Below are 14,224 nucleotides of genomic sequence, written 5' to 3'. Positions count from 1 at the left end.
CTGTGTTTATGCATCTCTTCTCACGATGTCTTTCCAGCCAATCAGACTAATCACTAACCCATTCCACGTATCATATAACTACGCCAGCAATTTTTAATTTTTTTTTTAAACAATGTGGCTAGATTTGTTGGCAGTGTCAAAAAGTCATTCATCTCAATAAATACGTGTTTTCTAAAAATTACACATTTACATCTACTTGTTCTCTTGGTTGTGCAGCAGGTACGATAATTTTCCTCAAAATACGATAATTATAAGCCTCTGGTATGAAACTTTAACATTTCCCATCTGGCAACGCTGCAATGAGCCCACTCTGTTCTGATCAGCCAGCTCTCAGAAGCCGCCCCTCAGCAGACATCCACCGGCTGCGAAGGCTACATCAACGAACCATGAAACAAACCATAGCAGTAGGATTTCACTACTTTTTCTCATTATTTACCAAGAATGTCAACTTCTCAAATACTGTACATGTTTGAGCTGGAATCTGATCTGAAACATGAAAGTGGACAAAGCAAACAACACGTAGAAAAACCTTAGCAACAACCTTAGCAACAAAGACTACGGAACGGATAGCCATTTATAGGCATGCACAACAAGCTGACGTCAGCTTGTTGGCAAGGTAGAAAACCTTGCATCCTAAATATTCAAAGCGGGCTGAAGCCTGGCTTATGACTTGCAGGGATCATTTCTACTTACATTAACCTCAGGTTTGTGATCTTTGACCATGTTTAACATAGATATCCGTCATCATAACAGTATCTAAATAACAGAAAATCACAAAAGCATAATATGTCCCCTTTAAGAAAAAATGTTTCACAAATTGAGATGGAACAAATGACAACAATCCACAAACCATTTCATCATACATATTTGCATTATGTCACAATGCTTCGTCTTTATTGGTTTGCTCAGTAGAGCTACAGGTGCACACAGAGGACCGGCTTCACCGAGAAAGTCCACGTACGTGCATCCACCTCTCACTGTGTCCTCTGTGTTTACTTACAATATATCACAAATGGTGTATTACACAATTATACTGGAGTGGAGTTTTTTTTTTTACATATATGTTCATATATTTGTTATGTTGATAATTACATGTGAAGGTATCCCAATTTTACACGTTGCCCCCATGCTTGTCACAAGCAAATTAAAGCATTAAGTATTGCTAAAATACTGTACAGTCATCATACAGAACTCCTTCATAAACAACTTTCAGCTAATACATGATATTCAGTTGATAATGTTGTCTGGGTTTGTGCCTGTAATAATAAATACTTGCAGGATTTTTGAAGATGCCAGAGAAAGTCAACCCTTCTTGTGGATGCAAGTCTACACTTGTGTCAGCAGAGGGAGCTGTGTGCCAGTTCATCCACTCACATTCATCATGTGAAACTTTTGCTGCACACGTAGTTAATCATGTTTTTTTTCTGTCAAATACATGTCAATATTGACATTTGCTTCTTATACTTTAAGTGAAAAGGACAAAGACACACACACACACACACAGTGAGAACTGTACCGGAAACAACAGGCCACCAGGGAGTGGTTGCTATTGTTTTTTACTGGAGGCCATAGCACCTGAGTTGAGGAGTGATGGATGTCTTGAGCAAGTTTCTCTGAGTTTGTAGAGTTAGATGCACTTGTACTTTACCCTCATGGGTATCAAAATAAATGACGATACCTGACTAAAGTCAATGATTGGCAATCAATTTTGTAAATTTAAAGGGTCAGTTCACCCAAATCACAAAGAAAGTTCTTATTCAGCTCCAATGATATCTCACCATACAGACGGTTTGGGCTGTGTCGATTTCTGCTGACTTCTGTGTGTGTCTGTGTGTGTGTGTGTGTGTGTGTGTGTGTGTGTGTGTGTGTGTGTGTGTGTGAACTGACCCTTTAAGTATATTTGCTCCAACACCTCCATGGTGCTACCTTTGACATAAAGGTTTCCTGTTATGATTTTTTTTAACATTATCTCTGTCCTTTTTTTCTGTCTGTGGCAATTTGTCAATAATGATATGCAAATCATTTAAATAAAGAAAAGACAAATATATTGAAATAGAAATAAACTCAGGGAAATAAAGTCTGGCCATTACTGTTATTTGTCACTGTTTTATGTTAACAGCCCTGCATTGACATGATAGAACAGGTGAAAGTGACAAAAAAAGTTCCCTTTATTTACCTGTTTTTCACATCAACAGTTCTTGGATGGATGGATCTTATCACAGTACTGCTCTTTAATGATTCTCCGTTCAGTCCCCCATTGCTCTGATTCTACACGCAGTATCTCAGCACTGTTGAAGATCTCCATTTCTGTTGCGGCGTCTACATTTCTGTCCCAGAGCGTTGCACTGAAGGCACTGTAGGAGTCTCTCAGGAGAGCTTATACGATATACTTCAGATAGGTCGGATTTGAGATGCTGGGTCCGCAGTTCTTCTAAGCCAGGATTAGGTTGTTCCAGGGTTCAGCTTTGGAGCTAGAAGACCCACTGTGGCCCCCAGGAGACATCTTGAGAGGAATGGCCCCTCCTTGAACTGCCATGTAGGCCGGCAGGGCTGAGATCTGGACAGGCGCAGAAGGAAATGGTGAGAAAGGAATACAGGAATATTTTTGTGATTAAATGTGCTCTGTGTGTGCAGATCTGAGCTCCTCATACTTTCATCGTTCTCTCACATGGACGTCTGAGAGATAAAGTCCTTTAAAGGAAGTGAAATAACTTAAAGGCAAGACACAATAAAAATGCACTCATATTTGGGCATCCACAAAAAAAAGGATTGTCTCTATCCAGGTGTCCTACCTGTGTGTGCGCGCTGTGGTGTGTGTACAAGCTGTGAGTCTCCGGCTCTGTCTTTATCTGGCGAGGCTCGTCTGTGGTGGTGGGGGCGCGGGGAGTGCTGCTTGGCGTTACTGGAGTCCCCTCACTGCCTGGAGTCCCTGCGGTGTACAGAGCTGACATTATCACACTGCTTTAAGCTTGGACTGAAAAATGATGGAGGAGTGCCTGAAGTCACCTCTATTTTCTATGTTATATGATATTTGTTAGGTTTTTTTACTTAATATAAATGTCTTTGCGTGTTTTGAAAGTTGGCAAATGCCTTGTATTTCTATACTCCAATAAATTATCCTTGAATCCTTGAATCCTTATACATGGGAACAGAAGTCTTAGCTACTCAGATTTAGGGTGAGCATGGAGAAAGTTTTTCGTCTTCGGCACGTAAATGTGAAAGGCGCTCTTCTAATTTCAAACTTGACACATGCATCATTCTGCACTGTGAAGGTCATCCGAGTGATGTAACAATAAGAAAAACATTTTTCTGGAGTGGAGGGGGACTTAACTACAGATAATAACTAAATATAAATTGTGCTTGAGTTCTTTGACTCTTACTGTGTGGGTGTGTGTATGTGAGTATATACGCAAGTAGGTATTTGTGTGTTTGTGTTCATTTATGTGTGTGTAGAGTTTTTGGGGGGGTGTGAAGGTGATTATCTACATAATTGCAACATCACAGAAAATCTATTTACATGTGTGCATGTGTAGCGTACATAAATTGCTCATAAACTATTTTTGTTTACAATCTAAGTTATGGTGACTGCTACACAAAAAAAGTCTTAGCCATGCCTCTGCTTATGTAAAGTGATATCAATATCTACATATATACAAAAACATGAGCAAATGTGGTTTGGAAGCTGACCAGTTTGGGACTTGTTGAGGTTCTTGGGTTTGCGTTTGCGAGTCTGGATCCCCTCTTTCTTCATAGCCAGGGGTCGTGGGACCTGTCAAGACATCGAAACAATGGAATTGGTCAAACAACAGATTTAAGTAGGATATGTGAAACACTCGTAAAGGCTGGAGACGCAAAATGCTAATGAGGTGAGATCAGGATTCAGGATACGGTACAAAAAATAGATATTAAGTCTCCTGCCTTAAGGCCTTCTGTACATGTTTTCATACATTTCTAAAAATGTTATTTTAAAAAACACAACACATTTTTATTTCCTTTAAGCTTCAGCCTCAAAGTTACATTATTTCTGAATGTCTACCAGAATGTGAAAAACTTAATGTGTGATTTCTTTATTGATATTTATTAATTGGGACTCTCCAGGTGTATTTTTATTTGCATGGCTTGATGTCAGATTGATTCAAATATTTCAGCTCAGCTTTAAACTCAAGTAAAATCATAGCATTCTGAAGGATCAAAGATGTACTCTTTCCTCTCCCCTCTTTTTCTCTCTTACCCCGTGGAGTTTCATGTAAAGGCCACAGGCGTTGCAGACCGGCTCCCCCTCCGCATTTCGTCGCCACAGGGTGGTGGTGGTGGTATGACAGTTGGTGCAGGACAGGCCCACCCTCCTCGAGGCAGACTGCAGCATATAAAACATGTCAGATTTATCAGTGAAAGAGGAGAAGAAGAGAGGAAGGAAATATCCTTTTCAAGTTATCGTTCATAGAAGTACAGTAAAAAGTGCTCTAGTGTCACCCACCAGTCGTCTTTGGGGTTTGATAAGAGGTCTGTTGATGCCGTTCATCTTGTGGTACAGTCCGCAGGCATTACACAGGTAGTGGCCCGTACCATCCCGCCTCCAAAGAGGGGTCGACATCGCCCCACAGTTCACGCACTCTCGCCCCTCAGCAAAGTCATCAAACAGATCTGATGGAGGATGACAAAGAGAGAAATAAGTCAGAAGTCAAACATCCTGTTACTTTTCTAATGTGTTTTTTTTTCCTCAAGCTTGATTGGCATTTTGTTGCTGTCATGTAAAAACTGTAACTGTGTTTTATCTTTTGCTATTCCTTCAGATCCTCACTGAGGACACACAAAAAAAGCAAAGGAGGTCCAATTCATGTCACAGGCCCAAACCAAGAACATTTCTGTGATTCTTAAAGAGCTCAACTTCCAGCTGGACGTATGCCACAAAAATTCTTTCCATCCTCTCCGATAAACAGTTTCCTGTACTGTCAAACCCTGACAGATTATCAAATGTAGTGGCATTTCCACACCAGCAGGAGGTGCAGGATGCGGTCTGTAACAGGCCCACACAACAGCAGCCTGGAATCCCTCCTTATCTCACAGCTCCTCTAGGAGATAAAGAGTCGGCTGGAAATAGAGACGGAATTGAGCTCCATCATTTTCAAATAGAGACTCTGTGTCTATCACATCTGTCTTTCTCTTTCAGATTGCATGACATCTGATGAGTGTAATCTTCATTCTCACCTGGCACATAACAGAGTATCTCCCAAGAACCACTTGGACATTCACAGGACATCAATCTGTGGTGAAGAAGCAACAGCTTTTTTTCTACATTTATCTGTGATACCAGCAGCACAGGTTGAACTAGTTGCTTGCAAATTCAGGGTATGCTGAGTTATAAGTCACACCATGTTGTGTTTATAACTTTACTGTCTATAATTACTCTTCTACAGATATGAATCTGGCCTCCATGTGTGTCCCCCCCCCTCGCTGCAGAGTGTAGCTGGAATGGCAGCGATACATATGCAGGCCTCCTCCAAGGCTGAGAGTAAAACAGACACAGCAGGGCGAGCTAGCCTTGAGCCGGGCAGCAACTGTAGCCAACACAACGCATCAACACGAGACAATACACAAAAGAAACGCTGCCGTATCTGCGTCTATCTAAATGGAGGTTTATTTTTTCCTGTTGTATAAATGTCACCGTGTGTCTTTATCTGAATACGGTTCAAAAACACCCGCACCAACGCTTTAGGAGGGCAAAGGTGAAAATGGAAAAAAAAAAAAAAAAAAAGCTCAGCGATATAGGCATATGTGAGGACTTGTCTTTCTGTACAGGTTTTATAAGTGTTTAAATAATGTTTTTCAATGGTCACAGTGTTAGAGTTAATGAGGGAATATAGTGGCAACACTTAAAAATGACAAAGTTCATTTTCTCAACTGTAACTAAATCTGTGAAGCCTCCATTACATTAACGATGGCTGTATTTACTTCAGATATTGACATTTTACATGCAACACCTACAGTGCACTTACAAAATGTTACGTTGCAGTTACCTACTGTAGACATTTTATTAAAACGTTCCTCATTATGTTGACAAAAAACAGGTGTTATTACATTTTTTTAAACCACATTTGATGTTGAAAATTAGCATATAAACAATTTATATGAGACAAGGTTTCAACTATTATATTCCATAAATAAGTTCCATAAATTGTTCCTTTCATGAGAGGAGAATATGTTTAACTTTAATTTCTTATAGGTTAATATCAAGTGTGATAATGCAGCTATATTTGTTTAGAAACTATAATGATGAAATTATTAAAAAAGGAAGAATGGTTTTTCTGTTTACATAAAATAATTTTCCAATTTGAGTTGGATTACATTTAAGAAAGAATTATTAGATCATGGCTGATAAGATAAATGAAAGTAAAGCTCAGTGATACACGTTTGTTTATGTTGTTTTTTTTCACTCTTGTGAATATATTTATAAGCTGTTTTTTAAGCCCAAAGTAATTTTGATCTCTCTCTGGAAAAAAATAAGACATGTATAAAACTCAATATTTGTTTGTTGGATAGTAAAAATGATCTTTAAAGATGTTTAAAACTATTTAAGCTACTCAGTAAAAATTATATAACATTACTGAGCATATTTTTGTTTGATAATCATCAACAGAATCATTTAATTAACAGATTATGAAGTTTCCCTCCTCTCATTCATCAACAGAACAACTGAGATTTAATTTAATTTGATGTGATTCTCAGACAAAGAGACGAGGCCTGTTGCTGAAACATAAAAGCATTTTCTTCAATCTATAAAAAAAGCAGTTGGTGCACAAGCTCACAGATTTAGTGAGTTGAGTGTCACTGTGATCAGATGAAGAGGTCAGATCTGATCAATGATCAATGCTCTTATCTCTTACACTAGCTGATCTTTTCCTCGTTCTTCATCAAACGGTTGGAGGGGTGAAGGGCCTTGTTTAGAGACGGCTGTTTAGAGAATCAGCACACACATTATCTAGGTCACATGCTTGTTAATTAGCACTGCTTGATGTTTAAAAATGGGGAAGTAATAAGCTTTTAATCAACTGTTAATTTGATTTTTTTTAAAAACACCAACAACATACTAACGATAAATCATGTGTCAGAACAATACAACCTGTCAGATTAGATTATAAATCACATGATACTGAATTGGGAATATAATCAAATACACTGGACTATAAAGATGAAATGTAGCTGCGAGTTATAATGAAACACAAGTAAAACAAACACAAGACTGCAGGTTGCAGCCATCTGAAAACTGACAGCCTAAGCGAAATCAGTGTGTTGTGAAATATCTGTGATCCATATATATCGTCCAGAGTACAGCTGCAACCTGCAGCTATAGACCGAAATTCACATCCAGCACAGCCACCTGTCAAGAGTCTATAGCTTCACCTGCAGGTCACAGCAGCTGCTCACAACAACATGTATAATCAAGAAATGTGACTCTAAAATTGAAAAAGTGATTCACTGCTTTCAATAAAATAAATGTTAGTGAGATTCCCCTCCATACACACTGCAAATCAAATATAATCTGACCCGTGAGGCCACAGTTAAACACAACTCATTAACCATAATCCCCATAAACTGTGTTATCAATTCAGGTTCAGTTAAATATTAATTTCCATCCCTCTATTTGTGCTTGATTATATATATATAGATATATATATATATATATATAGATAGATATATAGATATAAAACATGTTTTTTACAGGCTAACTCAATTATATGTTTGGTAGTTGTCTGACTTGTTGGTTCGTCATAAAAAAGCCTCCTGAAATAGAAATGTGTGATACAGGACAAGTGTCTTTTTTTTCATATGAATTCTAACTTTAGTCATGAATTTCATTGAGTGACTTTGTGTTGCGTTTACGTGTAAAATGTCACTTTCGAGACAAATGGAATAATAGCAAATGAAATATACCGAAAACGTGTGATAATTGTAATGTATAATTGTAATTATAATGCAGCAAAAGTGTGTGTAAAAAAGGTGCATTTTATATCATAACTTTCGTGAAAAGACATTGGTGAAATAGAAATAAACATATCGAAAGAAATAAAGTAAACGTAACAATCAGGCTTTAATCCGTTTGTCAGTGACTCACTGTGTTTATGCAAATTCATTGATTTATCTCACGTGGCAGAAAGGTCATTAGTGTTAATGAGGCTCTGTGTTGTAGTTTAAATTAAATGGGATAAATATAAAAGAAATAAAAGAAAAAAACGCCGCTCGTCCTGTTTCATTACAGTTTGACGTTAATTTTCGTTCAGCAGAAATTTGATAAATTAATAATCCTAAAGTTTAGACTTTCCTCATCATTTTTGAGCGCTTTTTGATTCGTTTTATTGCAGGATTTATCTTTCTTATTAGGGATTTATCTGTGTGAAAAATAAATAATTTATTGTATTTATTCATGTTATTTTTTAAAAAAATGTTGCGTCATACATTTTCGATTGGTGACACTTATCTCCTGTTGATTAATATTGTTTACACTGCGAGTTTATTTTTTGCAATATGCAGCCCAATTTAGCAGCACAGCATTTTTTTTTTATTATTTACAAACAACATTTCAGTAACGAGGGATTAAGATTTGCATGTCAACATCTGTTCAGCAGGACTCAAAATTATCCAGTTGTCTTTTTTTTCAAGATATAGTTAGTTCAGCAAAAATGTCACAATTTTTCATTGGGGCCCTGAAACCTGTAGTTGTGTGTATTTTTATGGCCATTAACTAGACTTTATCCTCATGAATCCTTGTCAAAACATCCTATTATTTATGAAGCACATCTGCATCTTTCTTTATAAGAGGTGACTTTGAAGTTGTCAAATATGACAAATATTTATTTCTAGAGCATGCAATAAAAAAATATCTCAATGCTAAGATTAGAAAATATATATTGTAGCCCAATTTGATTTTTCTCTTGCTCACCGATGTTTGGGTGCCGTGTTGTGCACGGGGGAGCGCCAGTTTGGAGACCGTGTAGGACCGGGCTGTCAAAGGGGGAAGTCGACCACGTTCCGCCCACGTTCGGGCTCATGTAAGCCGGGTAGGGGCTGTGGTACGACCCGCTGAGGCCCCGGGCGCCGTAGTGCTCCCTCCCGTTTGCAGAGATGTTTAGCGGACTGGTGTAAGAGGCTGCCGTCTCCCTGGCCGCGGCCACCCCGGAGGATAGAGGTGGGCTGGTGGAGAAGGTGAAGCGCGGAGACACCGGGGAGTGGTTGTACGAGGGCACCGACTCGGCGCCCGGCTGCGCCCAGGCAGAGTGGCTCGACACGGGGCTGCTCTGTTGCGACGCACCGGGCGCCTGGAGGTAAGGCAGCGCCGGGATCATGGGGGTGACGACCCGGGTAGTTGGCACATAAACCGGTGAGGTGCCCGACGAGGCGTTGTGGAGAAATCCGGCCTCATAAGAGGGGGGTCCGTGGTTGGTTGTCATTATACCCTGGTACATATCCTCTCCGTGAAGCTGCACATCCGTGTTGATAGAAGGAATAACGATAATGTGGATGCACTTACGCACAGGATTGCTGAATATTAACGCAAAAAAATGCGTGGTTTAATAAATCCTTAAAGCTCTGCTGTCCTCACAGAAATCAAAGCTGCTCTTCAGTCAAACAAAGCAACCGAAACATTCATAAAATTAAGAATAAACCCGAGAGAGGAGACATGAGAGAGAGGAGGAGGAGGAGTGAGAGACTATACCTTGTGATCAAGATCCCAGCTGTTATCATCTCTCTCTCTCTCTCTCTCTCTCTCTCTCTCTCTCTCTCTCTCTCTCTCTCTCTCTCTCTCTAAGCCAAAAAAATGTGTTCACTGACTTTAGTTAATTGCTATAGTTTTATTTTATTATTTTATTTCTATTTCTCTATCTATTATTTCATTTATTGGATAGTGACTTCAAATATTTTATGTTTTTTTTTTACCCATTAGGTCCAGGCTGCCATAAATCAGATAAAACGCAATTTCTGTCTGTTGTGTTTCTGTAAATACATTCAAAAAGTCATTTTAATCGGAAAAAAACCTATGAATCTCTAGGCTACTTAAATAAAAACGTTCAAATATTCTGTTTGTATGTTTGCGTTTGACAGACACTGAATTTAATAAATACATTTCTACCACACATGTGAATGCGTACAAAACGTAATTCATGCAGCGTAAATGCAATAATAATAAAACATCAAAATGACAGAAGTTTGTTTAGGTTTTACGTCTTTGTCAGTTTCATTCATATTAATCCAGCTCGTGACCACTTTTCGTTAATCTAACATTATCAGATGAGATAAAAAGCTGATCAACTTCTTTTTACTCAGTCACGCATCAAAAAAAGCTTCTCAATTGTCCCTAAATACTGATTGGTGGAAGGTAGATTATATTTTATAAATTCATAATTTATAAAATCGCCCGATCTTATCGACAGAATCACTGTAGGCCTGATCATGTGGGCTGTCTGGGCTTGGTCGTAACTTAAGTTTATTTCCAGTGGTGTTTAAACTTATAATATAGCTACAGAAAAATCATATTCATATTATATGTTTATTTTTATGTTAATGTGTGGTTTTGATAGTTGATATATGTTGTTGTAACTGAATTAAAATCCTAAAACTTAAAAAAAAAAAAACACTGAAAAACGTCATAGCGGTGTTTGATGTGAAGTTGGAGCTTTACAGGCTTAAAATTTGGTTATGAACGAAATTTCGATTATTCTGATAAGAAATCAAGTTTATAAACGTGTTGTGTTGGTTATAATGATGTCATATCAATTAAACTTGCACAATCTCATTAATCAGTGCAAGTAAGTGACAACTAATCATTTAACCAATCAAGTCTGTGATTGGAAGAATATATAAATACGTCTTTTCAGGCATATTAGAGGAACATTAAAGCTACAAATATATATCAGCCTACGTGTGGCCTTCAGGGTCCCACAGGCCATCGATTTGTCTCCGTTTCCTATTACATGACGTCTTGACCTCCATATTAAGTTGAACTTAGAGAGTTTCATGTCTTCTAAGCAACATTAAGCTGTTTTTCCGCCCCTTCGTATGACAAATATGAAGAATAGTGCTGGACGCTTGAGTCGGAAGTCTCCGGCGGTTGTTGTCCTCATGAGGACAGATTTATACCTGTCATCAACACGAGTCAACGTAAACACACCAGGCCATTTCATTGTGCAGCCACTTCCCACTGACAGCCTCTCACTGAATTATGTGACTCTGCACAGGCTGCCAATCCCCAGTGTGTGTGTGTGTGTGTGTGTGTGTGTGTGTTTGTGTGTGTGTGTGTGTGTGTGTGTGTGTGTGTGCTTAATGTACAGTAGCCTGACAGATGGAACTCGTTGAACTTTATTATCCATAAAAAGACATTTTTTTATGCATGTAGGCTACAACAGCCTCATAATGACAGACTATTCATTCAGTTGTCAAATTGACCAGTTTGTTGTGATGCAAATCAGTGCAAACAAGACAGAATTAACATTAACGATGGCTCTGATGTACACAAGTGTCTCAGTAAGTCATGACAGTGTGACAGTGAACCAGTAATACCAGGACTCTGAAACTGAGGCTGCTAAATGGAATTCAGCCATTATTAGTTTTATTATTTATACCTGTGTGTTTCCTACTGTTTCATGTCAAAATGCCTTCTGTGAAAAAAGGCTTATTAATGAATTGTTTACTTTGACACTAACTAGACTTTTCTCCTGGCTGTTACAGTATATACACACAGGTGAAACTAATGACAGTAAAGGGCTGGTTCACAATTTTTCAAGTCTTTCTTAAAACAGTCAGGAGCCCAAATGAACACTGCAGCATGTTTTTCTTGCTGTAATCATTCCTCCTGTTCATACTGACCATTAGCAGATCCCTTCATAAAGCACTTACAATGTTAATGATGGGGGATAAAATCCACAGTCCTCCTTTTGAGCAAAAATGTATTTAAATGTTTATCTGAAGATAATATGAGGCTTAGGCTGTCTGAGTTAGAAAAATAAAGTTGATATCTTCCACAGTTAGTCTTTTTAGTAAAAAAAAAAAAAAAAAAAAAAATCCTCTGTGTCTTGACAGACACTGTTTTCCTGTTCAGCTGCAGTGGATAATAACTTTGAAAGATAATGACGTGATTTGACTAATTTGGACAACTGAAGCTTCATATTATCTTAAAATAAACTTTTAAATATATTTTTGCACAGAAGGAGGACTGTAGATTTTGTACCCCATCAAGTGCATTATGAAGGGATCTTTTAATGGTCAGTTATTGGAGATCAAAAGGTATTTCATGCACATGAATGCAACTATCATCAATGGAGTTAATTACACCTGTCTATCTATCTATCTATCTATCTATCTATCTATCTATCTATCTATCTATGTATCTATCTATCTATCTATCTATCTATCTATCTATCTATCTATCTATCTATTTTTCTATATCTGCAGCTGAGTCTTTATTTCTGTTACACTTGGTAGGCTATACAGTATTGATTCTATGTCCTCCACCCTCTCTTGTTAAAGTCAAGGCAAATAGAGCAATATTCCCTCAATAGAAATGGGGAACTGTCATCAATGTGTAACTGCAGGCTGATAATACAACCACCAATTGCTGGCTAATAATATTAGGGCGTGGGTCTGTTATCCTGCGACCGCATAAGGAAGCAGCAAAGTCAGAGGTGATTCATGCTTTTATGGTTCCACTAAACGTATAGAAGTTCATCTGCATTACATCTTGTTTGCTTGCAGATATTTTATGTTCCCTTCGCATGTTGTACGAGAACAAGATAATGAGCAAGATAATCAGTTAGTTTTTCAGTATTCAGCATAAAAAAACAAACTTTGGTCTCATTCTTCTCGTTCTCACCCTGCCGTCTAATCTGACTAAATATAGGGTGAGAAAACTACAGAAATACCAAACATTCAAGCAAAGTTCACCCTCTTTTCTGTAATTGTACAGTACAGCACAGTGTGTGTTTTGATTTGTGTGTTTGTACATGCCAGGCTGTATCACTGACAGTGACAGAGGCCAGAGCCCACAAACTGTGTGTGTGTGTGTGTGTGTGTGTGTGTGTGTGTGTGTGTGTGTGTGTGTGAATACACATATAAAAGCCACGATTCTTTGCAACCGTGTGCGCTCTCTTTGTGTGTTTGTGCTGTCAGTGTGTATGAATGAGAAGGTGTTGGGTGAGGGACAAGATAGAGATGCTGGTATGTGGCAGACAGCGGCAGACTGTGTGTGCGTGTGTGTGTGCGTGTGTGTGTGTGTGTGTGTGTCTGAACCAGGCACCAGGAAAACTGTCCCCGTCTTGGCTGGGGCAGAGTCTCAATCATTTGGGGGTCGGGGACTTACTTTGGCCCTTCTTCCTTCCACACACAAGCGCACACACACACACACTGAGACTCATGGCTCCAGGAAGAAGACTTCAAATGGTGAGGCAGGAAAGCGCAGGAGGCAGAGTACCCTGTCGATATGGGACACACACACACACTCACACACACACACACACACATACACAAACACACACGTCACTCAGTCGTACTGCTTGGTATTCCTCATTGGCATGCTGTTTTGCAAAGTAAGCAGAAAGTATTCTTCTTTTTTACAAAAGGCCTTTCATCCTCTCTGCATCTGTTCCTGCTGAGCTCACCTGTTTTTCTTGTTTTATCTGATCAGATTGATCATCATTGATCCACTCATGTGATATTGATAATGATAGTGATGAAACAGTGCTAATCAATATGAACTCATTGTGTGTCAGATGGGCTCATAATGACCTTTGTGTGATCACTTGACTTTTTTTTTTTGTCCTTTTTGTTACTTCATTCACTTTTCTGGTTTGATAATTGATCATTGATCAACCTTTAAAGACTTTTGTAAGTCTCTAACTTCACTGAACGTTTTTAAAAACTTAGTAAAACTTTGCACTTATGATTTCATTAGTTACACCTCTACCAGTGTTTATGTTGCTCTCATTGTCATGTTAAAAGCTCAACACTTTCTTCATCAATTACAGTAATTTGATAGGCTGTGTGTTTGTTTATATTATCATAGTAATTACAGTAACTCCAGTTTATACTTTATAGCCTATATCCTGCAAAAACATCAACATTTTCATGTCAAATAGTCAAAAAGTTCCAGTTCTGTTACGTCAAATAACGGTGAACCTGCCACCACACATATTTAGCTCAGGTTTTGGGAGAGTTAAAGGAATAATTTGACATTTGC

General features: G+C 38.4%; 1 protein-coding gene across 1 annotated transcript; it reads right to left on the bottom strand.

The window, feature by feature from the left end:
• Window positions 1–1,987: 1,987 nt before the first annotated feature.
• gata4 (GATA binding protein 4) lies at window positions 1,988–9,698 on the bottom strand. Its single transcript, XM_042390221.1, has 6 exons — window positions 8,939–9,698; window positions 4,478–4,644; window positions 4,232–4,357; window positions 3,688–3,769; window positions 2,793–2,929; window positions 1,988–2,557 (listed from the first exon to the last, which is right to left on the bottom strand). Exons 1-6 carry the CDS (start codon window positions 9,459–9,461, stop codon window positions 2,432–2,434), a joined length of 1,161 nt encoding a protein of 386 aa, XP_042246155.1. The 5' UTR covers window positions 9,462–9,698; the 3' UTR covers window positions 1,988–2,431.
• Window positions 9,699–14,224: the final 4,526 nt, after the last annotated feature.

The sequence above is a fragment of the Thunnus maccoyii genome, chromosome 17, assembly GCF_910596095.1.
Source record: "Thunnus maccoyii chromosome 17, fThuMac1.1, whole genome shotgun sequence".
NCBI classification, from domain to species: domain Eukaryota; kingdom Metazoa; phylum Chordata; class Actinopteri; order Scombriformes; family Scombridae; genus Thunnus; species Thunnus maccoyii.
This window is presented reverse-complemented; position numbering and strand designations above follow the sequence as displayed.